Source organism: Oryx dammah, unplaced genomic scaffold (assembly GCF_014754425.2).
Source record: "Oryx dammah isolate SB20612 unplaced genomic scaffold, SCBI_Odam_1.1 HiC_scaffold_5, whole genome shotgun sequence".
Taxonomy (NCBI): domain Eukaryota; kingdom Metazoa; phylum Chordata; class Mammalia; order Artiodactyla; family Bovidae; genus Oryx; species Oryx dammah.
This window is the reverse complement of record NW_024070189.1, coordinates 106,378,897-106,405,721: the sequence shown is the minus strand read 5'-3', so window position 1 is coordinate 106,405,721 and position 26,825 is coordinate 106,378,897. Positions and strand designations below refer to the sequence as shown.

The window sequence follows — 26,825 nt, the reverse complement described above, 5'->3', positions numbered from 1 at the left end:
ACATTTTGTAAGGCTATGTGTGTGTGCTCAGTCACTCAGTTGTGTCTGACTCTTGGTGACCCCAGGGACGATAGCCTGCCAGGCTCCTCTGTTCATGAAGTTTTCCAGGCAAGCATACTGGAGTGGGTAGCCATATTCTTCTCCACGGATCTTCCTGACCCAGGGGTCAAACCCTTGTCTTGTGTATCTCCTATATTGGCAGGTGGATTCTTGACCACTACACCACCTGGGAAGCCCCTTTTGTAAGGTTATCTCCACCATCAATAGTGTTTCCTCTGATAGATCTGGACAGAGTAAATTGAAAACCTTCTGGAAAGGATTCACCATTCTAGATATCATTAAGAACGTTTGTGATTCGTGTAAAGAGGTCAAAATATTAACATTGACAGGAGTTTGGACAAAAGTTGTTTCCAACCCTCATGGATAACTTTGAGGAATTCAGGACTTCAGTAGAGGAAGTAACTGCAGATGTGGTGGAAACAGCAAGAGAACTAGAATTAGAAGTGAAGCCTGAAGATTTGACGGAATTGCTACAATCTCATGGTAAAATTTTAATGGAGGAGGAGTTGCTTCTTCTGGATGAGCAAGGAAAGTGATTTCTTGAGATGTAATCTACTTCTGGTGAAGACGTTGTGACAGTTGTTGAAATGATAATGAATAATTTATAATGTTACATAAATTTATTTGATAAATTAGCAGCAGGGCTTGAGAAGACTGACTCCAATTTTGAAAGAAATTCTACGGTGGGTCAAATGCCATTGAGCAGAATTGCATGCTACAGAGAAATTATTCATGAAAGGAAGAGTCAATCAATGTGGCAAACTTCATTGTTGTCTTATTTTAAGAAATCGTTGCAGCCACCTCAACCTACAGCAATCATCACCCTAATTACTTAGCAGCCATCAGCAATGAGATAAGACCTTCAACCAGCAAAAAAAAAAATGATTCACTGAAGGCTTAGATGATGGTTAGCATATTTTAATAATGACATCTTTTTAAAATTAAGGTATGTACATTTTTTGACATAATGCTATTGGACACTTAAGAGACTACAGTGTAAACATAGCTTCTATATGTACTAGGGAACCAAAAAATTTCATGTGACTCACTTTATTGCAATATTTTATTTATTTTGGTGGTCTGTAACCAAACGGACAATATCTCCAAGATATGCTTGTGTATTGTAATCCTTAGTTCAACCTTTGAAAAACAATACAAAAAGATACAGTAAAAAGCCAAACAGATAAATTAAAATAGAATATTAAAAAATGTTCAAATAATTCCAAAAAGGCAGAAAAGGGGAAATAGAGTTAAAATAGAGGCAACATATAGGAAAAAATGGTTTCTATAAACCTAAAACTACTCTGAAAATAAAGCATCTTTTAAAAAATATAAAATGTTAGCCCTTATCCAACACATCAATTAAAACATTAATTGTAAACAGTCTAAGCATGCCAATTAACAGACAGAAATTGTCAGAATGGATTTTTTTTTAATGATCCAATTTTATGCTCCCTAAGTTCAGTTCAGTTCAGTCACTCAGTTGTCTCTGATTCTTTCTGACCCCATGGACTGCAGCACGGCAGGCCTCCCTGTCCATCACGAACTCCCAGAGTTCACTCAGACTCATGTCATCACCATGAGTTGGTGATGCCATCCAACCATCTCATCCTCTGTTGTTCCCTTCTCCTCCGGCCTTCAATCTTTCTAGCATCAGGGTTTTTTCAAATGAGTCAGTTCTTCGCCTCAAGTGGCCAGAGTATTGGAGTTTCAGCTTCAGTATCAGTCCTTCCGATGAATATTCAGGACTGATTTCCTTTAGAATGGATTGGTTGGATCTCCTAGCTGTCCCAGGGACTCTCAAGAGTCTTCTCTAACACGACAGTTCAAAAGCATCAATTCTTCAGTGCTCAGCTTTCTTTATAGTCCAACTCTCACTTCCATACATGACTACTGGAAAAAACATAGCTTTGACCAGCTTTGACATTACTTTGTTAGCAAAGTAGTGTCTCTTCTTTTTAACATGCTGTCCAGGTTGGTCATAATTTTTCTTCCAAGAAGCAAGCGTCTTTTAATTTCATGGCTGCCGTTACCATCTGTAGTGATTTTGGAGCCCGCCAAAATAAAGTCTGTCACTGTTTCCCTTGTTTCCCCGTCTATTTGCCATGAAGTGACTGGACCAGATCTTAGTTTTCTTATTGTTCTTTTGTTCTTATTGTTCTTATTGATCTTACTTTTCTGATTGTTGACTTTTAAGCCAACTATTTTACTCTCCTCTTTCACTTTCATCAAGAGGCTCTTTAGTTCCTCTTTACTTTCTGCCATAAGGGTGGTGTCATCTGCATATCTGAGGTTATTGATATTTCTCCCAGCAATCTTGATCCAGCTGTGCTTCATCCAGCCCAGCGTTTCTCATGATGTACTCTGCATATAAGTTAAATAAGCAGGGTGACAATATACAGCCTTGATGTACTCCTTTCCCAATTTGGAACCAGTCTGTTGTTCCATGTCCAGTTCTAACTGTTGCTTCCTGGCCTGCATACAGATTTCTCAGGAGGCAGGTCAGGTGGTCTGGTATTCCCATCTCTTTCAGAATTTTCCACAGTTTATTGTGATCCACACAGTCAAAGTCTTTGGCATAATCAATAAAGCAGAAATAAATGTTTTTCTGGAACTCTCTTGCTTTTCCGATGATCCAACGATTATTGACAATTTGATCTCTGGTTCCTCTACCTTTTCTGAATCCAGCTTGAACATCTGGATGTTCACGGTTCACATACTGTTGAAGCCTGGCTTGGAGAACTTTGAGAATTAGTTTGCTAGTGTGTGAGATGAGTGCAATTGTGCAGTCGTTTGAGCATTCTTTGGCATTGCCTTTCTTTGGGACTGGAATGAAAACTGACCTTTTCCAGTCCTGTGGCCACTGCCGAGTTTTCCAAATTTGCCCCCTAAGTAACTTATTTCAAATATAGTTGATCCTTGAACAACACAGATTTGAACTGTGCAGGGCCACTTCTATGTTAATGATTTTTAAGTACATACATACTACAGTGCTATACAATCAATGGTGCTTTGAATCCATAAGTGCAGAACTGCATATTCAGAACTACAGATATGCAGTGCTGACTGTAAAGGTAAATGTGGATTTTTGACTACGTGGAGGTTCAGCACCACCAAAACCCTGCATTGTTAAAGGGTCAACTGTATAATGACTTAGTTAGATTTAAAGACAAAGAATGGTAAAGGGTACACCGTGAAAATATTAATCAAAAGAAATCTAGAGTAGCAATATTAATAACAGTAAACTTCAGAAACTTACCAAAGATAAAGAAGGATATTATATGATGATAAGAGGATCAGTTTACAAAGTGTACGTAACAGTCCTAAATGTGTATGCTTCTAACAGCAGAATATTAAAATACATGAAGCAAAACTGAAAGAACTGAAAGAAAAAATAGACAAATCTACAAATATATTTTACTTATGGACCTCAAAGTTTCTCTCTCACTAAACATTAGAACTAGTCAACAGAAATGAGCAAGGATGCAGAACTGAACAGTGCCATCAAGCAGCTGGGTCTCATTGATGTTTACACAACACTTCACCAAGCAACAGAATGCACTTTCTTTTCAGATGCACATGGAATATTCACCAAGATATATTATGTTGGATCATAAAACACATCTTAACAAGCATAAAAGCATTGCACTACACCTTTTGTCTTCTGACCATAAATGAATTATTATATTGGAAATCAAATATAGAACAGTAACAGAAATTAAAAGACGCTTACTCCTTGGAAGGAAAGTTATGACCTAGGCAGCATATTAAAAAGCAGAGACATTACTTTGCTAACAAAGGTCCGTCTAGTCAAGGCTATGGTTTTTTCCAGTGGTCATGTATGGATGTGAGAGTTGAACTATAAAGAGAGCTGCTGCTGCTGCTGCTGCTAAGTTGCTTCTGCTAAGTCGCTTCAGTCATGTCCGACTCTGTGTGACCCCATAGACTGCAGCCCACCAGGCTCCCCCATCCCTGGGATTCTCCAGGCAAGAACACTGGAGTGGGTTGCCATTTCCTTCCCCAATGCATGAAAGTGAAAGTGAAGTTGCTCAGTCGTGTCCCACTCTTAGCGACCCCATGGATTGCAGCCTACCAGGCTCCTCCGTCCATGGGATTTTCTAGGCAAGAGTACTGGAGTGGGTTGCCATTGCCTTCTCTGAAAGCTGAGCACTGAAGAATTGATGCTTTTGAACTGTGGTGTTGGTGAAGACTCTTGAGAGTCCCTTGGACTGCAAGGAGATCCAACCAGTCCATCCTAAAGGAGATCAGTCCTGGGTGTTCATTGGAAGGACTGTTGTTGAAGCTGAAATGCCAATACTTTGGCCACGTGATAAGAAGAGCTGACTCATTTGAAAAGACTCTGATGCTGAGAAAGATTGAGGGCAGAAGGAGAAGGGGACAACAGAGGATGAGATGGTTGGATGGCATCACCAACTCAATGGACATGGGTATGGGTGGACTCCGGGAGTTGGTGATGGACAGGGAGACCTGGCATGTTGTGGTTCATGGGGTCACAAAGAGTCAGACAAGACTGAGCAACCAAACTGAACTGAACAGAAAAGTCTCCAAAACACTTAGAAATTAAACAACACGTTTCTAAGTAATTTGTAGGTAAGTTAACAGGGGAAATCTGAAGAAAAATTAGGAAATATTTTTTGCTGAATGAGAATGAGAATATCAAAACTTGTGGGATATGCCTTAAAAAAAAAGAATTGATAGCATTAAATTCTCACATTAGAAGGGAAGAAAGCCTTACGTCAATAATTAAAAGGTTCCCCTTAAGAAACTAGACAAAGAAGAACAAGATAGAACCAAAGCAAACAGAGGGAAGGAAATATTAGAAATGTAGAAATCAATGATATTAAAAATATACTGTGCCCATGGGGAACACTCGACATAGTAAAGCTATCAGTTCTCCCCAAATGAATCTACAGATTTGCTACAGTTCCAATCAAAATCCCAGCAGGATTTTTTGTAGGTATAGACAAGGTCATTCTGAAATGTATATGAAAAGGCAAAGGAACTAGAATAGTTTAAAGCACCGAAATATGAGTAGTAAAAGAACAAGAATCTATTTATGACAATGCATGCCTGTAAAGAAGTTCCTCTGATTAACAAATGTTACTAATGAAATGCTGTTTGGCTTTGAGTTGTTCAGGGTGACACAGAGGAGATCTAAGTCAGGAAGATAGTTCTGTTTTTGGCTCTAGGAGGAATCTGAGACTCCTCTCAGTCTGCCAGGCATGGTGGCTTGCGATCTGTAGTCCCTCCTTCCACTACGGAGGACTGGGAATCCTCCAAGTTGGGAGCCAGCGCTTGGACCTGTAATGCAAGTGTTCCCTCTCTGGGCCTCAACTTCTCCACCTCCTGGTCCACCTGTATTCTCACCTGGCACTTTGAGACTCAGAGGTAAATTCCCAGCCTCTACATGGGACCTCTGTGGCCCAGAAATATGGAGAAATCTAAAGGTGCACAAACATCCTGATTTTCAGAAAGAAGGCAGGAGCTGTGGGCAGGAAGCCAGGTTGCTGTTGACATTGGGCAGTCCTTGCGCCCCTATGCAGACCAGAGCTAGACAAGGTCAGGTACCTTCCCACTCCAGTCCCACCAATTCAGTGAGAAAATGAGGCCCAGAGGAGGGAAGCATTCCATCCCAGGCTATACCATATATCAGTGGCCAAAATAGGACCAGGATCTAATAGTCATCCGTCCACTTACTCATTTCTTCATTTTAGATGTGTTTGGGGGTATAGTCACAGCCATGGTTTTTCATGAATGTCAGAGTTGGATCATAAAGAAGGTTGAGTGCCAAAGAAGTCATGCTTTCAAACTGTGGTGCTGGAGAAGACTCTTAAGAGTCCCTTGGATTGCAAGGAGATCAAACCAATCAATCCTAAAGGAAATCAACCCTGAACATTCATTGGAAGGACTGATGCTGAGTTGAGTCATTGAAAAGGACCCTGATGCTGGGAAAGATTGAAGGCAGGAGGAGAAGAGGGAGACAGAGGAAGAGATGGTTGGATGGCATCACTGACTCAATGGACATGAGTTTGAGAAAACTCCTGGAGATAGTGAAGGATAGGGAAGCCTGGCATGCTGCAGTCCACGGGGTCACAAAGAGTCAGACATGGCTTCGCGACTGAACAGCAACAACCATGTGCCTAAGCACAGTTCAGGCACTGGGGATGGTGCAGTGGACATGAATGACTGTTCCAGGGTTCTTGATCTTACAGGGAAACAGAGATGAAATAAGTAAACAAACAGACACGAGAATTTTGGTAGGTATCAAAGACTGAGAAAATAACCCTGGTGAAGGAGGTCTGTATGCTGTGATCTGAGATGATCCAGTGTGCATTTCTCCTTTACTTTCAGTGACCAAGCCTTGGGAGACACAGGGCTCTCCACAGTGTCTCAGCCTGGCAAGACTGAGGTGTCAGTCAGGCACTGGACATGCAGCAGAAGTCTGAGCAGTGAGAGTGGGCTGCTGTGTCGTTTCTATTCACTTTCATTCACCAGTACCCATTTTACCCCCTACTAGCCCCACCCCTCCCTAACCAGGTTCTAGCCAGTGGGGATAAGTGGTTCCTGGAAGTAAGGAAGCATGGCAGTTAGAAGGGTAAAACAAAACCACTTCACTGTAGTTTGGGAGAGCAACTGGCCAGTGTAGTTTGATTCCCTAATAAGAACTGGTGTCTTTCAGCCCAATGATGTCCGTTCTAGAAGTATGTCCTCAGGAAACAGTCAAGGTTATAGACTAAGAGTAAGGAACTGACCAGATGGATTATGGAGCAAGAGAGAGACCAACTTTCCCTTTTTGAAAGGCTCTGTTTTTATTTACTGACCTGTGGTAAGTATTGGTGCTGTCAACCTGCACTCCACAGATTGCCTGCAAGCTGAGCCCTGGGATTTCAGAAACCCTAGCTCCCCAAGATACGGAAGCAGCAGGCTCTGTCAGCAAGTTGAGGGCCATATGGAACACAAAAGCAACCCATGCCAGTCCTCTCCTCACAGTCAAGTATGTTGGCTGGCCTCCCAAAGGTAAGGCCAGGTGCATTCCCATGCTGGGTAAGTGCCACCTCTGGGCTCAGGTCTGGGGGAGACTCTAGCACCCTCACAGTATCCCTTCAAACAGTAGGGAACAGGGAGGAGCCTTTCATGAGACCCAAACTGAAAAGAGATGAGTATCCCAGCTCCAGGCTTTGTTTAGGGAGGGAGGGAAGGAGGACCACAGAGTTTGTTGAGCCTTGGACAAGATGCTGCCATAGCTCAGAGCAGCCAAGTGTGAGATGGCATAGTCCAAGCCCCTACCTCAGTTGGACCCTTTCCTCCTCTGAGGTTCCAGTGAGGGTGGGGGAAGGGCTTGGCCATATGCTGCAACTTCTTCTTGAGCTGAGTCCTTTAGGGGCTGCTCAGGGGGTTTCCTGCCAGATGGAGGCTGGGCCATGCTGAGATTCCCAGTAATCAGGTTGCCATCCTCAAACTCTCAGCCTCTGAGCACAGCTCCCCCGTTAAATTTCTGAGCTGTGTCTGTCTTCCACTCAGCATTTGCCTGTTTCCTTCCCAGGGCCAGGGGTAGGAGCTGGGTCTGGAGTCTGGAATCTGGGTAATAGTTACTAGCTGGTAACCTTGTCCACTCTACTTTACCTTGTAGGGCCCAGACTTGCTCACCTATGGAAGTGGACGATCATTCCCATATGGTCATTTTAAGGATTAAGTGACATGTGAGAACAAAAGACACGTAAAGCCTGATGTAGAATCTTTCTTCTTGAAGTGAAACCCCTGAGGGTCAGAAACTGTCTGGATCAGATGGGGCAAGTACTTGATCCAGGACCCTTGAAACAGCCCCAAGTTTAGCTCCCCTTCCCCTAGGGCACAGACGTTCCCTGTTCCTTCCCAATCAATCCCAATCCCAAAGATGCCCACTTGACTCTCTCAGTCATACTGTGGGCCAGCAGAGGCTCCAGATGCCCTACCTGGGGAGCAGGTCCTGCCTGGACCCTGTGAGAAAAGCTTGGAATTTAGGTCTCTTCTTAGAGCTTCAGATAGCCATGCACAGAGGGAAGTAAAGCTGAAATATGGGCCCGAAGAGGCCATCTAGATGGGTTTCTCTTTCTTTCTTTCTTTTACAATTATTTTTAATTGGAGAATTGCGTTACAATGTTGTGTTGCTTTCTGCTGTACCTCAGTGTGATCAGCTATAAGTATACATATATCCCCTCCCTCTTGAGCCTCCCTCGCACCCACCCCCATGGGTGGCAAGAGCTCATAGCAGGGGAAGAGGAGGCCTCGGGCTTTCAGAACGCATACAGATTCAGGGACTGTGTGGCCCCAAACCCTCCCAAAAAGCTGCGAGGGGATTAGGAGCATCATCCTACAAGCCTCATCTCTGTCCCAGAGCACATGTGGCCTTGATGGAGCTATGGAACAATATAAGATGCTCGTTCCCACTAGTATTGTTTTTGTTGGAGTGTTTTCCATGGTTGGTTTCTGGAAAATCCAAGACTATTAGAATTAATGAGGTATAAAAATCCATATACAAAACCTACTAGCAATACTCAATTAAAGATATAACGGGGGGACATCAGGGAAGACAGTGGCATAGAAAGTACCAGGATTCCATCTCCAGCTCTATGACAGTAAAGCTAACATAATCTGTCTAATGTAATTATTTTCACACTCTGGAGTCTATTTAAAGGCTTGCAACTCCAAGAGAAAGACTTAAACAGTGAGTCTTAATTAATTTTGGTCAGTTTCAGGTCTGAATATGCTAACAATATCCTCCACCCTTCAGCCTCATGGCAGGCAGCCATGCCCATGGCGAGCAGTTTGTTCATGGTTTATGGGAGCCAGGGTGGGCAATAAAGCCCTTGTTCTCCAAATATTGGGGGCCTGAACTTTTATGCTTATTGCTTCTGATCATGGAGGCACAGATCCAGAAGCAAGCCAACTTAAACAATCCCAACTAGCTGAATAGGCTTCAGGGAATATAAAGAGCCAGAGCCTGGTTAACCCCTCTCTTCTTTTTTGTTGTATTCCTCTTTTGGGAACCAGCCATTCAAGGATTAGGACTTTTTATTTGTTGCTTAATAAGCAGCCACATGTAGGAGAGAAATTTTAAAGTTACTGTACATGCCTGTAGAAAAGTGCAGGTTCAAAAAGATCCAGAATTTTAGATCTTAATCTTACATATTAGGCTGATCCCAGCACAAAGGCACTGTGAAGAAATTAAAAAAAAAAAAAAAAACAGGAAACCCTGGGGAAATCTGATTTCCAGATTTCAGTTACTACATAGTAAGACTCAAACATCCAGTTTTCAACAACAAATTAAAAAAATCTTAAGGCATACAAAGAAATGGACCATTGGAAGGAGAAAAAACACAAACCATCCCTGAGAAAGACCAGATGATAGACTTATTCAACAAAGATGAGGTGACCAGTTAAGAAAACTATTCAGAAACAAAATATAAATATCAATAAAGAGATGGAAAACATAAAAAAGAATCAAAAGAAATTTTGGAGCAGAAAAGTATAGTACCTGAAATAAAAAATTCACTAGATACATTCCAAAGCAGATTTGAGCAGATAGAAAAATCAGTGTACTTGAAGATAGGATGATTGAGATTACTGAGTCTTAAGAACTGAAGGAAATAAAGGAAAAATACTGAAGAAAAGTGAACACAGCTGAAGGAGCCTGGGGAACACAAATAAGCAAACATACACAGTGTGAGGCTCCCAGAAAGAGAGATAAAGGAGCATAGAGATTGAGGAAATGACTCCCAAGATTTGATGAAAAACATGATTATGAATGTTCAAGAAGTTCAATAAACTCCAAGTGAAATACACTCAAAGAGACACATGATGAGATACATTGTAACCAAATAGTGAAAGATATGACAAACAGAACATTGAAAGCAATGAGAGAAGCCAATTGCCATGTACAGGAGACCCTCAACAAGATTATTTTCAGATTTCTCATCAGAAACCTTGAAGGCCAGAAAGCAGTGGGTTGATATAGTCCAAGTTCTGACAGTAAAAACATTGCCAACCAAGAATTCAATACATAGCACAAGTATCCATCAGAAACTAGAAAAAGAAGAGCAATCTAAACCCAAATCTAGCAGAATGAAAGAGTTTATGAAGATCAGAGACTAAGTAAAAAAAAATATGGGATAGAAAACAATTATAGAAAATCAATGAAACCTAAGGTTGTCTCTTCAAAAAGATTAACAGAAATGGGAAGCATTTAACTAGATTGACAATAAAAAAGGAAATTACTCAATTACTAAAGTTAGAAGTGAAAGTGGGGACATTACTTCCAATTCTACAGAAATAAAAAAGGCGTATTAGAAAGTACTGTAAACAATTGTATGAGAACAAATTGGATAACCTCAGTGAAATGTACAAATTCCTAGAAACACAAAACCTATCAAGAATGAATCACAAAGAAAATCTAAATAACCCAGAGAGATGATAAGAGGAGGGAGGTGGGAGGGGGGTTCAGGATTGGGAACTCATGTACACCTGTGGCGGATTCATGTCAATGTATGGCAAAACCAATACAGTATTGTAAAGTAAAAAAAAAAAAAATTAATAAAAATAAATAAATTAAAAAAGAATGAATCACAAAGAAAATCTAAATAAACCTATAATTAGTAAGGAGATTGAATCAGTAATCAAAATCCTCCTGACAAAGAAAAGCCCTGGAGCTGATGGTTTCACTGATGATTTCTACCAAACATTTAAAGAAGCATTAACACCAATCCTTCTCAAACTTTTCTTAAAAAGAGGAAAGAACACTTTCTTATTCTATGAGAGCAGTGTTTTTCTGATGTGAAAGCGAGACAAAGACACTGCAGAAAAAGAAAACTTTAGACCAATACTTCTCATGAACATTGATGCAAAAATCCTCTACAACATACTATCAAATTGAATTCAGCAGCATATTAGAAGGACCCAATGGGATTTATTCTTAGAATTAAAAGGTGACTCTCCCTGGTGGAGCAGAGGTTAAAGCGTCTGTCTGCAATGTGGGAGACCTGGGTTCTATCCCTGGGTCGGGAAGATCCCCTGGAGAAGGAAATGGCAACCCACTCCAGTATTCTTGCCTGGAGAATCCCATGGACGGAGGAGCTTGGTGGGCTAGAGTCCACGGGTCACAAAGAGTCGGACACGACTGAGCGACTTCACTTCACTTTCACAACATATTAAAGTCAGTTAATGTAACACGTTGCATTAAGAGAAAGAAGGAAAAAAATCATTTTGATTGATGCAGAAAAATAATTTGACAAAATCCAGTATCCTTTAATGATAAAAACAGTCAACAAACTAGGAATAGAAGGAAAGTACCTCTACAATAATAAAAGCCACTCATGAAAAACCCACAGTTAACATTATACTCACTGATCAGGAACAAGACAAGGATACCAATTTTTGCCAGTTCTTTTCAACATGTTGTTGGTGGTGTTCATTGGCAAAATCATGTCCAAATCTGGGATCCCATGGACTGAAGAACACCAGGCTTCTCTGTCCTTCACTATCTCCAGGAGTTTGTTCAACCTCATGGCCATTGAGTTGAAGTCATCCAACCATCTCATCCCCTGTTTTTCCCTTCTCCTGTCCTCAGTCTTTCCCAGGATCAGGGTTTTTTCCAGTGAGTCAGTTCTTTGCATCAGGTAGCCAAAGTATTGGAGCTTCAGCTTCAGCATCAGTCCTTCCAATGAACATTCAGGGTTGATTTCCTTTAGGATTGACTGGTTTGATCTCCTTGCAGTCCAAGGGACTCTCAAGAGTCTTCTCCAGCACCATAGTTCGAAAGCAAGACTTCTTTGGTGCTCAACCTTCTTTATGGTCCAACTCTCACATCCATACATGACTACTGGAAAAACCATAGCTTTAATTGTATTCAACATAGCTTTAACTCTATTCAACATAGTGCAAGAATTTCTAGCCAGAGCAAGTAAAAGAAATAAAAGGCAACTAAATTAGAAAGAAGTAAAATTCAGTTCAGTTCAGTTCAGTCTCTCAATCGTGTCTGACTCTTTGCGACCCCATGAATCGCAGCACACCAGGCCTCCCTGTCCATCACCAACTCCCGAAGTTCACTCAGACTCACGTCCATCGAGTCAGTGATGCCATCCAACCATCTCATCCTCTGTTGTCCCCTTCTCCTTCTGCCCCCAATCCCTCCCAGCATCAGAGTCTTTTCCAATGAGTCAACTCTTCGCATGAGGTGGCCAAAGTACTGGAGTTTCAGCTTTAGCATCATTCCTTCCAAAGAAATCCCAGGGCTGATCTCCTTCAGAATAGACTAGTTGGATCACCTTGCACTCCAAGGGACTCTCGAGTCTTCTCCAACACCACAGGTCAAAAGCATCAATTCTTTGGTGCTCAGCCTTCTTCACAGTCCAACTCTCACATCCATACATGACTACTGGAAAAACCATAGCCTTGACTGGGCGGACCTTTGTTGGCAAAGTAATGTCTCTGCTTTTCAATATGTTATCTAGGTTGGTCATAACTTTTCTTCCAAGGAGTAAGCATCTTTTAATTTCATGGCTGCAGTCACTATCTGCAGTGATTTTGGAGCCCCCCAAAATAAAGCTGTTTGCAAATGAATGACGTTATGTGGAAAACCCTAAAGATTGCACACCAAAACAAAACAAAACAAAAAAATCTGTTAGAACTAATTAACAAATTCAGCAAAGTAACAGGATACAAAATCAACCCCAGAGAATTAGTTGTGTATCTATACACTAACAATGAACAATCCAAAAGGGAAATTAAGAGAAAAGCTCCATTTACAATAGCATCAAAAAGAATAAGCTCAGAAACTTATATTTAGAAATCAAATCCGTTTAGCCCAGGAGGCAAAACACTTATACCCTGAAACCACAAAACTTTATTAAAAGAAATGGCACCAACAAATGGAGATAACCTGTGTCATGGATTGGAAGACTTAATGTTGTTAAGATGTTAACACTATCCAAAGCAATCTGCAGATTTAATGCAACCTGTTTCAAAATTACAGTTGTGTTTTTTGCAGAAATAGAAAACTATCTAAAATTTATCTGGCATCTTAAAGAACCCTGAATAGCCAAAACAATCTTAAAATAGAAAAACAAAGTTGTAGGAGTTGTACCTCCTGATTTCAGAATTTACTACAGAGTAATCAAAACAGTATGGTATTGTTGTAAAGACAAACACATAAACCAATGGAATAGAATAGATAGCCCAGAAATAAATGACAGTATATAGTCAAACTATTTTTGACAAGAATGCCAAGACCATTCAATGGGCAAAGAACAATCCTTTCCCAAATGATGCTGGGAAAACTGGATATCCACAGGTCAAATAATAAAGTTGGACCATTTTCTAACACCATATGCAAAAATTAGTGCAACATGAATAAAAGACCTAAACATAAGAGCGGAAACTATAGAACTCTTAGAAGAAAACACTCGGGAAAAACTTCATGACCTTGCATTTGGCAATGATTTCTTATATATGACATCAAAGGCACAGGGAACAAAAGAGAAAAATAGATGAATTGGACTTCACCCAAATGAAAAACTGTGGTGCATCAGAGAACACTGTCATCAGAGTAAAAAAGCAACCCACATAAAAGAGGAAAATATTTGTAAAACACAAAACTAGTGAGGTATTAATATCTGGAATATATAAAGAACTCTTCAAACTCAACAACAACAAAAAAAGCTTAATACAAAAATTAGCCAAGAATTTGGACATTTCTCCAAGGAAGATGTATATGAATGGCCAATAGACACATGAAAAGGTGTTCAATGTCACTGATCATTAGGGAAATAAAAATCAAAACCATGATAAGATGGCATTTCATACCCTAATGGTGACTACTATCAAAAATAAAGAAAATTGATATTAGCATGGATGTGGGGAAATTGGAACCCTTTTATTTTATATTGCTGGTAGGAATGTGAAATGGACAGCTGCTGTGGAAAGCAGAGTGACAAAGCGGGGAGCCACCCAAATATCCATTGATGGATGAGAGTCAGGCTGACGGTGAGAGTGAGGGTAATAAAGAAAATATAGTACAAACATACAGTGGAATAATTATAAATATCCAGCCATAAAGAAAGGAAATTCTGACACATGCTACAACATGAATGAACCTTGCTGACCTCATGCTAAGTGAAATAAGCCAATCCCAATAGGACAAATACTGCTGGGCAGCATGGGTAGTATAGTGGGGAGCATAGCTGCCTTCCAGAAAGACAAATACTATATGATTCCATTTATACAGGTAGCTAGAATAGTCAAATTCTTAGAGAAGAAAGTGGAATGATGCTGACCAAGACCGGGAGGGAGTGGAGAATGGGGAGTTATTGCTTAATGGACATAGAGGTTTATTTGGAGAAGATGGAAATTTTCTAGAAATGGTGATGATTGAGCAACTAAATGGTTAATGCCACTGAAGTGTACACTTCAGAATAGTTAATTGGGAAAAAAAAAAAGGACCCACCTGCCAGCGCAGGACACAGAAGAGACATGGGTTTGATCCATGGGTCAGGAAGACCCCCTGGAGGAGGGCATGGCAACCCACTCCAGGATTCTTGCCTGGAGAATCCCATGGACAGAGGAGTCTGGCAGGCTGCAGTTGGGGTTGCAGAGAGTCAGACATGAGGCAACTTAGCACCCAGGCACACCAGTGACACCGCTGGACCTGGACTTCTCTTCTGGGATGCTTTTTGATTACTACATTGTAGAGAAAAAGGAAGTAGATTAGGGGTTGTTTCAGACCACCAGCTTGTGGCTGATCGCCTAGTAACTGCTAAGGGGATGAGGGTTTCTTTTCTGAGAGTGACAAAAGTATTCTAAAATTAGCTTGTGGTGAGGGTTGGACAACTGTGTGAATATACTAAAAACACTGAATTGTTCACTGAGTGAGTGGACTCTATGGTATGTGAGTTATATTTTAGGAAAATTGTTTTAAAAAGCAAAAAATCAGAATAGTTAAAATGGTAAATTTTACATTAAGCAAATAACTATATGCTTAACAATTTTTGAAAAAGATATAATGGAAGAGAGGGAAGAAAAGTGACTCTGATTTGAAGTTGTGACCTACCACAAGGATAATCGCCAGCAGCTGTTGATAGCTGGTTTCAGGAGCACCAGCCACAAAGCCTGACGAGCAGGGTAGCGGGCCATTAGGCCACAGCCAGCTGGGACAACCTGGAGAAGCACAGGAGTACTGTCGACAAGGCCTTCTGGCACAGATCTCCATTGGCATTTGGAATTGCTACTCACATTGTGTCCTAGGCCCTTGCAGGTGGTGAGTGCCCGTGGGGAGGGCTGACCCTGGTGGTCCTTTCTTCTCCGTGCCCGGTACTGTGCTGAGGGCTTTGTGTACTTACTCTCACCGGCTCCTCTCCATAAACAGAAGAGGAGAGATTCTCTTCCTGTTCTCAGTGCACAAAGGCACTCTTCGGGGCCAGTTTCTAGGAGTGTTGTCTCCCTCTGTCACCTTGGTCAGGCCAGACCCAGTGCCCACTCAGGAAAGGATGCTTGAGAGAGCATCTCTTCTCCTGTCCCCTGGACGCACTGCACTGGCCAGCTGAACACGTTTCTTCTGTGCGTTCTTCAGAGTTCCATTTACGGCAGCCTTTTTATGCCAACGAGCAGTGCTGGGGGTGGGAGCAGCGGAATGGGCCTTGTAGACTGGCCACCCAGGAGCCAGAGATGTCGTTTCTAATTAGGATTTGAAACAGGTTCCAGGGAGAAGATCCCAGGTGTCTGGCAGGAGAAAGCAAACCTTGCTGGCCTCAGAGGGTTCTGTTAATATTTAGTGGGACTGGGGTCCAATTTGGGCTTTGCATGAGGGGCAGAGGCGGCACCCACCCGAGAGCTGACCAGCATACCCCACTGAGCACTGGCAGCCCCCGTGTGTCCACACGTGCAGCCGCTTGCCCACTGAGGGACAGGAGACAATTTTGTGAAATGTTTAGTTTCATCAGCTGAAAACTGGACATTTACAACTCTGCTGGAAAGGTACAATAAAGCTGGGGCTGCCCTGGCAGGTGTCTCCACTGGTTCCCACACCCCCAGTCACTGTGGCCCCCTACCGTGTGCCCTTAGGACAGCCCTCCGTGGGGCTCCTTCTGGTACCCAACCTCAGCTTGGACTCTCCAAGTCCAGAGGACAGAAACAGGCTGGGGCCAGGGTCTGCCAGCGGGGTATCCGGGGTAAGGTGAGCAGGGTGATGGGGAGATGAATCCCTGGAAGGCCCCTGGAGTGAGCCTGCAGGACTCCACAGTTAAGACTGTGGGGGCAACTTGAATGTCACATGGGGGATGGTTAATTAGTCACAGGCTTGGCCAGGACTTGTTTCCACATCTGCCCCAAAGGCTTCATTCAGGAAGACTGGTCAACAGGGATATATGTAGAGCCTGAGAGAGGAAGTGCTGTCCACTGCACTCTCATGGATGGGCCCCTGCTGCAGGCCGGGCCCTTGACCTAGTACTGGAGCAGAATACATGCCTGTTCTGGCCCCACCTGAAGGAGGTCTGGCTGGAAACGTTTCTTCACACCGGCTGCTGGCTGCACCCCAAGCACTCCGCAGTGCTGACAAGGAGAGACTTCTGATGTCCACCAGAAGGCAGGCCCAGCCTTGATGGGGTCGCTGCAGGGAAGCTTTCAGCCATGGCCAGAGGGAATGGAGGATAGAAGATGATGGGAAAGCCTTCCTGCAGGGGGAGACAGCTGGACAGGTCAGTGGGTTCTCATCGCAAAGACCTGGAAGTCCAAGCTGTGGAGGCCGCGCCTAGAGAAGCTCAAACACACTCATGTTATGGAGCAGTCCACAGAGCAGCTTCAGGCACAGCAGGATCCAGGCCTCAGCCTCTGAACTCAGGAACGCGCTTTCCTGGCTCCTTGAGGGATAAGATGGTCCCAACAGTGCCATCACATCAGCTCAGGGACCTCGGGGAAAGAGCTTTCAAGTAGCACAAGTTCTAGGACTGCATCTGCCCCCTCTAGTTAGGATCAGGTCCACCTCTGACTCATTCTTGTGGCCAACAGCACGGCAAATGTGCTGATTGCCTAAGCCTGGTCAAAAACAACCTTCACTGTAAGACTCAACACTGGAAGCAGCCAATTCCTAAATGGCCAGGACTGATAATGAAACAGAGCTGGCTCCTGGGGGATGCAGTGGCTTGGGGAGCTGCCATCCCTGGCAGACCTCCCAGGAAGTGATCACTGGGCTCGAGTGGGCACAGAAGTGCCTATGGGAGGCAGGGCCTGCCCAGCCAGGGATCCTGGGGGACCAGCAGATCCAACTGCCACCTTGCCATTGCAGGTGGGCACGCCCCAGACACTCAGCGCATCCGACATGGTTACCCCGGGCAGCCTCGGCCCACCCCCGACCGAGCCCACGGATGGCGAGCAGGCTGGGCAGCCCCTCCTGGGTGGAGCTCCGTCCTCAGCCTCCCTGGACACCCTGATCCAGCACCTGGTGCCTACTGCCGACTACTACCCTGAGGTGGGTGATCCACCCAGCGGGGAGGAAGGGTAGCAAAATGGGCTCTGTCCCACCATGCCTGGGGGAGACAGCAGAGCTGGGGCTGGCTGGGACTGGGGGTGCAGGGGCTGGGAGGCACATCCTCCCGGGCCTTGTGAGCACATGCTGCCTTTCTCCTGTGCCCCCCCAGAAAGCCTACATCTTCACCTTCCTGCTGAGCTCGCGCCTCTTCATCGAGCCCCAGGAGCTCCTGGCCCGGGTCTGCCACAGGTGCATTGAGCAGCAGCAGCTGGACAAGCCAGTGCTCGACAAGGTGAGAGGCAGGGCAGGGTAGCGGGCCTCCGAGTGTGCGGCTCCCCCCTGACATGCCCTGTGAATCAATATCTTAGACAGGCAGAAATTGCCCCTATTCACTTGCCAGGGGGTTCTGACTTGTCTGAAGCCCAGAGCCAGAAGGGCAGAGTCAGAATCTTTAACCCCAGTGCTGTTTTCCAGGGTCTTAGGGGAGCCCCTGGGCTCACACAGCCCAGAACTGGGCCCCCAGAGGATCACGAGAAGAGCCCCATCTGTGGCCGGGGGTGGTCCTGCAGTGCCTGCTGCACTGCCTGCCCCCCGCATCTTCATTCGATCCTTTCTTCTTCCGCTGGTCTGCTGATGGCTCAGCCTTCCCTCAGCACCCCACATCCTTTCCTCCGTCCCTCACTGTATTCCATAAGCTGCGACTGTCTATTTATACACGAGTCAGTAGGGTTCCACTGTCCCGTGACAGAAGCCTGGTTTCAACAGACCTAAGACCAAGGGACTTCACTGGCTCACATGACTGCAGTCTCGAGCTACTGGGGCTCCAGGGCCTCAAACATCAGTTGTCTTTCTCCCTAAGACCCCTTGCTTTGTTTTCCTCTGGGCCAGCCTCTCTCTTGCTAAGGCAAGTTCTCTGCCTGGTGACAGGTGGTCTCCGTGGGTCCAGGGTCCTGGCCTACCCTTCCCAATCCTATGGAAGGAGGATTCCAATAAAGATCCTGATCTCGTTGGCTTAGCTTAGGCGGCATGCCCCTCTGTGGGCCAGTGCCACACCCTGACTGGCCAGCACTGATCTGGCTTGTTCCTGAAGCCCTGGGGGAGGGCCAGCTGAAAATGAGGGAGAGGGAGGGCCCCACAGGGAAACTGAGATCCCGTCACCACAGAAAGGGAGATAGAAGGACTGGCGGTTATAAGTAAGAGATGACCCCCATTCCAAACATGTGTCTGCCCCCTCTGCTCTCCGTGGTCAGCCCCCATGCCCGTCTGTCTCCTGGAACAGAGGAAGGAGAGGCCCACCTGCCCCCAGCCATTGCTGCTGCCCTAGGGCAGCCGACATGCACAGTGAGTGGCTAAGGCAGGGGCCGCTGTGACCCCCCATCTCCCAAGCAGCCCTCACCAAATGCAGACGACTCTTGGCTTGCCTTTCAGGCCCGGGTCCGGAAGTTTGGCCCCAAACTGCTCCAGTTGTTGGCCGAGTGGACAGAGACGTTTCCGCGGGACTTCCAAGAGGAGTCAACCATCGGTCACCTGAAGGACGTGGTGGGCCGCATCGCCCCCTGTGACGAGGTGGGCGAGCCAGGCCAGAGTCCTTTCAACCTGTCTCCACCCTCACACTTGGGACCTGGGCCTGTTCCCAGGCTGGCCTCTGGGCCCTCATCTCCCTACCCGTACCCTGGGGCCCCTCTGAAATCAGCCCTTCCTGCCCCATCAGAGAATCGGGCACTGGCAGAGCTGGCAGGGAAATCAGGCCTCTAGGTCTAGACCTGGGCTCTTGAGCTCTCTCCTATCCTGGTCTCATCAGATGGCAAGAGATGGGCTCTTACAGCTGCCTGGTCAGGCCAGTGACCCAGCACGCTGGCTTGGCAGAAGCCTCTTCCCCAGTAGCTTGGGAGGCAGCCTATGTAATGGGCATTGGGAGAACCATGCCCTGTTCTCCCAGCTCCATTACTCTGGGGAAGGCACTTAAGTGAGAAAGAGGAACAAAACTCCTACCTCCCAGGACTAGGGTGAGAACACAGAGGGGAGAGCATGTCACTTGTCTTGGGAGGACTCTGAATGCGGCAAGCTGATAGCCCCACAGTGGGTCTGAACCCAGAGCCGCAGGAGCCAAACGAAACTGCTAAGGCAGGCTGAGCAACAGGAAGCTGCAAAGTCCAAGGCCTAATGAGGCTCAGAAAGGGAGGCCCTGCCCTGATTCAGAGACAGGGCAGGCAATGAGTTGTTCTGAGAGCTTGATGAGATGAAGGTCCTCTCCTCCTCTGCATCCCTTGATCCATCTGGGGATTGATATGACACTTGGCTTAGGTGCAGCAGGAAACGTTCAGGGAAGGCTCAATGACTGGATAGATTAGGAGACGGGAGCAGGGAGGGGAAACGGCGACTGGTTCGCTACATAGTTGGCTACTTTGATGGGTGAGTGGAGCTGGGAAGAGAGATGTTTGGGCAGTTGGGTAGGCAGGGAGATTAATAGGATAAGTGGCTGTGGAAGACTGATGGAAAGACATGAAGGAAAAAGGCAGAAATGATAACTAGTGAGTGGGTAGATGGATGAACAGATGGATGGGAGGGTGGGTGAATGGTTAGGTGGATGGGTGTGTGTGTGGGTGTGGACGGGTGGGTGAGAACGTGGATGGGAAGGTGGGTGGGTGGGTGGATGGATGGATGAGTGGGTAGATGGATGAGGACAAATGTTGGAATGGAGGGAGGAAGGGTAGATAAATGAATTGATGGATCTGTGGGTGACTTTATAAAAGGGGAGGTGGGCATCACGGATGGATGGAAAATAGATGGGTACAGAGACAGTAGATGGATGGATGGATGGATGGATGCAGTAGAGGGTTTGTAGGGGGATGAGAGCCCAGTCCTCTGCTTTATCTCCACTCCCCCACCCCCCTGACAGTAGGCCTCAAGCAGTGTGAAGTCTAAGCCATTGACAAAATGGATTATCTGCCCTTGTCGGGCCTGCCTCTCCATTGGCAGAGCCATTTCAGAGGCAGACCCTGCCATTCTGGCCACAAGGCTTTGGGACAGGTGTAAATCCTGGGCTTGTTTCTTTGAGAAGCAGCGCCTCCTCACTATGCCCTCAAGAATCCGCTGGGAAATCTTTTCTAACCACCGAGTGGATGAAAACAAGACACAGCCAAGATCTGTGAATGGGCTGTCAAAAGCAGTCATCCACCAGGTGTGGATTTTCAGAGCTAACTCATTTAGAGTTAGCTGCTGCTGCTGCTGCTGCTAAGTCACTTCAGTCGTGTCCGACTCTGCGACCCCATAGACGGCAACCCACCAGCCTCCCTCGTCTCTGGGATTCTCCAGGCAAGAACACTGGGGTGGGTTGCCATTTCCTTCTCCAATGCACGAAATTGAAAAGTGGAAGTGAAGTCGCTTCAGCCGTGTCCGACTGTGTGTGACCCCATAGACGGCAGCCTACCAGGCTCCTCCGTCCATGGGATTTGCCAGGCAAGAGTACTGGAGTGGGTTGCCATTGCCTTCTCCTTAGAGTTAGCTAAATAAGTGTTAAGTAACTCATTTAGAGAATTTCTCATCCCTTCCTGTGGAATCCAGTTAGGTATGCTAAGTGATGTAAACCAGAGCTGAGATTCCCTAGTCCCCGTGCCACCCAGCCAGGTGTAGGCCAGAGGTGCCCCATCTGTCTTTGTGAGTCCCACGTTGCCCCTCTCCAGAAAGCACTTACTCCCAGGGGATGTGTGGTAGATGTCACTTCCCTTTCCTGATGCTTCAGGCAGCCTGCAGGCAGCTCCCTTCCCAGCACAGACATAGTCTTAGCTGAGAAAGGAATTGGTGAGCTCTGAACCAAACTGGTAAGTCAGGACCCACGGGACTCAGAACCTGAGGTCAGGGTCAGACCTTCTGAGCCCACAGCTGTGTGACTTTGGGCGAGGTGCTTCCCCTCTCCAAATTTCAGTTTCTTCATCAGTCAAATGGAGATTATAACTGTTCCCACCACACAAGTCTGAGGCAGAATCCCTGCAGTCACCTGTGCTTGTATTTCAGCACTTGGTAAACGCAAGCTATGATGAGGAACAAATTCTCTCCAAAACCCAGGCACATGGAGATTATTTTTAACTTTCATGAAACTTTGTTATGGAACTTTTCACACATATACAAATATAGATAGTAGTAACCATGAAGTCCCGTGTGCTCACCGCCTAGGTTCATCAGTTATCAACATTTGGCCAAACTCGTTTCTTCTCTCCTTTCACACACTTCCCCTCCCTCCAAATGTTGGTTTGTTTGGTTTTTTTTAATCATAGACATTATATATTTTGCTCCAAAACCATTTCAGAACCCTCTTGTAAAAGATTTCTTACCCAGAGATGATAAGATCAAATGATACAAAGTGTTGTGCACAAAACCCTGGGGAAAGCACCAGTGTTTCCAGAACGTGTGTGTCTTGGGGTTACCTAACCTCTCTGGGCCCGAAATTATTTTCTGTAAGAGGGAAGATGATAATCCCTCCCTCGCAGGGCAGTGAGGAAAACAGGGCTGTTCAGGAATGTGAAGGAGGTAGGACAGGCCAGTGGGGAGCGGGGCTTCCCCGTCAAAGTGGCTGTGAAAGCTGACGCCTTTCTCTTCCTGCCTGACTCCCTGCCGTCTCCTGGAAGCCTCACGTCCTCCCTGTGCTCCCCACCACCTCTCAATAGCCCGGGACAAGGGGCTGGAGGGGCTCTGAGGAGGCCCTGTCCGTGCCTGTAGAGTCTGAGCTGCTCCGTCTTCGGGTCCCCCTCTGCTGGGCAGGAGACCCTGCCTTAGACGGTGGCTCCCATGCCCTCCACCCCCCAGAGGTTGGCCCAGCCATTTCACTTCAAGAAACCCAGCAGTTTCACCTTTTGGTGATCCCGAAGCTGAAAGAGACGGGGGGCCCCAGGGAGGCCTAGAGGGTCAGATACCTGCTGAGAGAGACAGGCCAGGGAACAGCAGTCCCCTGGCCACACGCACTGGGCCCCTCAGGAGACTGGACGGGCAGCCCTCTCGGCCACCAGGCTCGCTCTCCAACTCACACGGCTGTCTGCCGGCTCCCCGGGGCCACGGGTGGCGGCCGCCGACTTAGAGAACAAGCTAGCGATGGGTGCAGAGCTCCCGCCTGTGCTGCTGGCCATCGGCCACGGGCTCGCTCAGGAGGGAGCTTTCAGGAACTTTAGAAAACAAGGGTCTTTACTTGTCTGGATGGAAACCGACCCTAATCACAAAACACCGGGTCCAGGAGAACTTGGAAGTCCCTGGAGAGCACTGCCCCTCACCCAGGCCGCCCTGTGACAGCGACCTCTGCACTGATAGCCGGCTCTGCACGCAGCACTGTGAGAACTGAGGACGACAGAGAAAACAGTCCGGCCCCTGTCCTCCACCAGTGGGGGAGCTGGGGCGGCAGGGCGGGCCGGTGCTCCAGAGGTAGGCCGCGACAGCGACGGGAACACCTGGGCTTTCTCGGGGGTAGGGCCCCGGGCCTGCCTGCATTCACCAAGATCACACAGCCTGCATCCACAAGGCGGAGAGATCGCTGAGCAAACGAGACAAGGTCGAAGAGAAGGTCAAATACCCTCCCCACATTCAGAGTCACCAAAAAAAACCCCAACAGATAAGCTTGAGGTTAACAGCACTAGAAAATTTTTAAATGAATTAGCACACAGTCAGTGGCAATTTGGAGTGGATATGGGTTTTATAGAAACAAGTCCTGCTACATCGTTTGCACAGTTTTAAAAATAGGGGCAGTGCGCGGCTCTATCAAACTACAGCCACAGACACACTTCATCCTTGACCTCGGTAGGCTCTGCAGTCTGCCTTGGAGAGGCTGACTGACGACAAGCAGGTGGAGGCCAGGTTTGTCCAATCCACTAATGTGTGTGGGTCCCTCCTATTCATTCTGGGTACCAGCAAAGAGAGACCCAGCGTGGCCTTCATGGAGCTCGTACTCCAGCGAGAGGCTTGGGCAAGGACTGTGAAGGAAGGGAATGGAGCTCGGAGGAAGAAGGCTACAGGTCCTGCCTTGGCTGTGGGGCAGGAGAGACAGCGGGTTAGAGGGTGGGCAGGTGGTCTGTGTCTGGAGCATGGAGAAGAGGAGCAAGGGCTACATGGAGGCCACTAAGCACGGCCAGAGCTGACCTCAGGACCCCTGAGCCATGCCGGGCTTTTGTCTCTGCAACAGTTTAGGGAAGGAGGGTGTGGTGGTTAGATGTGTTTGAAACAGAACGCTCTTGCAGCAGGGTGGAGTAGACAGAGGCTGGCGGGAATGCACGGGGCCCACTGAGGTGGCCTACGCCACATACACTGTGGTGAAAGACACGGAAATGGAAGCAAGCAAAATCAAGAGGGCTGCTGATGGTCTAGAGCGGCTTCAGGGAGAAGGTAGCTTGAGGATGGCTCCGAGGTGGGAACCTGAGACAGGCAGCAGGTGAGGGGGCAGCCCTGCGGAGGGCAGCGTGGCTTCTGATGGCATGAGTCTGGTCCGGGTGGCCTTGCCCACGTGGCGCTGGAGACCAGAGGAGAGCACTGTCCACACACTGCCCACACTAAACGAGACGCTGGAGGTGAGCCAGAAAACCCAGGAGTGAAGCACAGAGGATGATCAAGAGAGGAGGAGATGAGGCAGGAGGAACCCAGCATGCAGCCACAGGGCAGACCAGCAGACAGCCCAAGGCAGCAGAGCTGGGGAGCTGAGGCCGCCGCCGCCTGAGAAACGAGCCCCTGGCTCTCATGCCAGGAGGTCCTCGGTGACAGCGAGAGTCAGCCTGGTGATGGCGGTGGAGTCGGGTGGGGTGGTGGAGGGCTGAGTGGGAGACGCAGGAGCTCGACAGCCAGCGTAGGCCCCTCCAGACTGAGTAGCAGAGAGACACCAGGGGCGGGTGGAGGTGCAGGGGCTCACTGCTGACTGATGTGTGTCACTGGGGCTGACTCTGCCTGGACCTCACTCGCTGGCTTCCTGGCACTCAGATGAAAACCTGGGAGGCAGCATGTGTGATAAGCATATTTTGCGATACAGCCCTGAGAGCTCAGTTGGTAAAGAATCTGCCTGCAAAGCAGGAGACCCCGGTTCAATTCCTGGGTTGGGGAGATCCGCTGAAGAAGGGATAGGCTACCCACTCCAGTATTCTTGGGCTTCCCTTGTGGCTCAGCTGGTAAAGAATCCACCTGCAATGTGGGAGACCTGGCTTCGATCCCTCAGTTGGGAAGATCCTCTGGAGGAGCGAACAGCTACCCACTCCAGTATTCTGGCCTGGAGAATCCCATGGTCTGTATAGTCCATGGGGTCACAAAGAGTTGGACACGACTGAGCAACTTTCACTTTCAAGCTGAGAGGGGGGTGTTCCTCCCACCAGCAACAAAGGGAAGTCAGACCTCAGCTCACCCACACACTGGCCGCCTTCTCGGTCTGTCCCTCACGACTCTGGGAGTCGGGGTCAGTGTTAGGGTTTGGGTTCAGGATCAGGCTTCCTGTGTCCTGAGGGCTCTACCAAAGCTGTCCTGGCCACTCCACAGAGAAGCACTTTGATAAAGTGTGGGGACACCATCTCCATCGCCAGAGCATTCGGCACCAACAAGGGTGGTCCTCAGTGCTCCTCCGAGCCCCGTCAGAGACTTAAGGAATTACTGAGGTCCCCAGGCAAGCCCTGCACCCTGTTGCCCACTTGCAAAATGCCTCTGGGATTGTGTGTATGAAGAACCTGCATTTTTCCTATCGGGAAATTACCCAGTGGTAATGACTAGTCAGCACCTTCTCCTGAGGCCTCTGGGACCAGGCCCCACTGGAAACCCCACTTGCCTGCCTGACACCTTTTTGCTGCCAGGAGTCCAGACCCCAGATTCCCACTGCTGCTCCCAGGCCAGCTTCCGGCTCGAGGGGGTTGAATCCACCTCTGGGGGAGCCATTTGCTGACAGACTGGGGGGCCTGTTCTGTGGGTTATCGACAGCCCTTTGGGAAGGTGAAGACGTCTTGCTTCATAAACCCAGCTGGTCTGATGTGCCTTCCTTGGAAATAGGGGTCTCTGAGGGGCAGTAATTGGTTTCGCTGAGGGGTGGGAGGGTGGGGGGTGGGAGGGTGGTCCCTGTGCCAAGCCCAGGGCATCTGAGCTGCATGGCGAGGGGCCCTGTTGCTACAGTAAATGGTTATCAAGTGTCCACTGCATGCCCAGAGCTGTAACACAGGGCACCTCAGATTCTCTGCTCTCCAAGCTATCACTGCAGGGCAGTAAACAACCGCAGTCATCTCCTACAGCGGTCCCACAAGGAAGTCACATAGGGTGAGCTGGAGAAGAGTGCCCGGGGCAGGGGATGGACAGCAAGGCTGGGCAAGGAAGGCCTCTCTAAGCTTAGCCTGGGAGACAGGCAGCGACACCTATTAAAGCCAGGCAAAAGGCTAGCACCCAGGGAAGGGCCCGTCCCACGCCTCCCTTCCTCCACTCCCTGCAGAGCCTGCCCCACCTAGACAACTCGGGCAGCTTTGCACCCCAGCCATCCTCCCCGAGGTGTGCTGTACTAGGCTTCCGCTGGTGATCCTGCAGCCTTTGCCCCAGCCAGCCTTGCCTGTGAGCCCCAACCAGCCTGTCCTGAGTTGGGTCCTGAGACAGGTAGGTACACCTAGGAGTAGCCCATCCATGTCACCTGGGAAGCCCTTCTGTCTTAGACATTGCTATGTGAAGGCAGGTTTCCCAGCCTGAGCACCATCTCTACCCCGCTCCAGGCGTACAGAAAGAGGATGCATCAGCTCCTGCAGGCTCTGCACCAGAAGCTGGCAGCTCTGGGCCAGGGACCGGAAAGCCTGCTGGGCACCGACAAGCCCGTCTCCTACAGGACCAAGCCTCCAGCCTCCATCCACAGGGAGCTTCTTGGCATCTGCAGTGACCCCTACATGCTGGCTCAGCAGCTGACGCACGTGGAGCTGGTGAGCAGGCCTGTGCCACCCTCCACCCAGACCCAGAGCCTGGAGTGCTGAGCGTTCAGCCACCCCTCCCCCATCTTTCCCGCACCTCATCTCAGCCTAACCTGGGGTCTGAGCCCATCCCTTTAGGGCCACCCCGACATCGGCAGAGGGCCCTGACTCAGTCTCTCCCCATGCCTGGGGAGAGGAATAGAAGGGCTGCAGGTACCAACCTTGCCTAGCTTTGACCTCTGGCCTGAGTCCAGGCCTCAGACAGAGGAACAAGGTTCGGATCCTGGCTCTGACACCGCCGGATGTGTAATCAGCCCCACAGCTAGCACCTTCCCCACCCAGGTCTCAGTTTCCCCCATCCAGGACTC

At 47.7% G+C, this 26,825-nt stretch overlaps 1 protein-coding gene across 1 annotated transcript in view; it reads left to right on the top strand.

Moving 5' to 3' along the window:
- The first annotated feature begins 15,127 nt into the window (after nucleotides 1-15,127).
- RASGEF1C (RasGEF domain family member 1C) overlaps nucleotides 15,128-26,825 on the top strand; it is a 39,490-nt gene continuing 27,792 nt past the window's right edge. Inside the window, exons 1-5 of the mRNA XM_040241407.1 lie at nucleotides 15,128-15,367; nucleotides 17,390-17,572; nucleotides 17,742-17,864; nucleotides 19,001-19,138; nucleotides 26,269-26,469. Of these exons, the coding sequence (XP_040097341.1) occupies nucleotides 17,423-17,572; nucleotides 17,742-17,864; nucleotides 19,001-19,138; nucleotides 26,269-26,469 (612 nt within the window). The 5' untranslated portion in view covers nucleotides 15,128-15,367; nucleotides 17,390-17,422. The remainder of the gene's footprint in view (nucleotides 15,368-17,389; nucleotides 17,573-17,741; nucleotides 17,865-19,000; nucleotides 19,139-26,268; nucleotides 26,470-26,825) is intronic.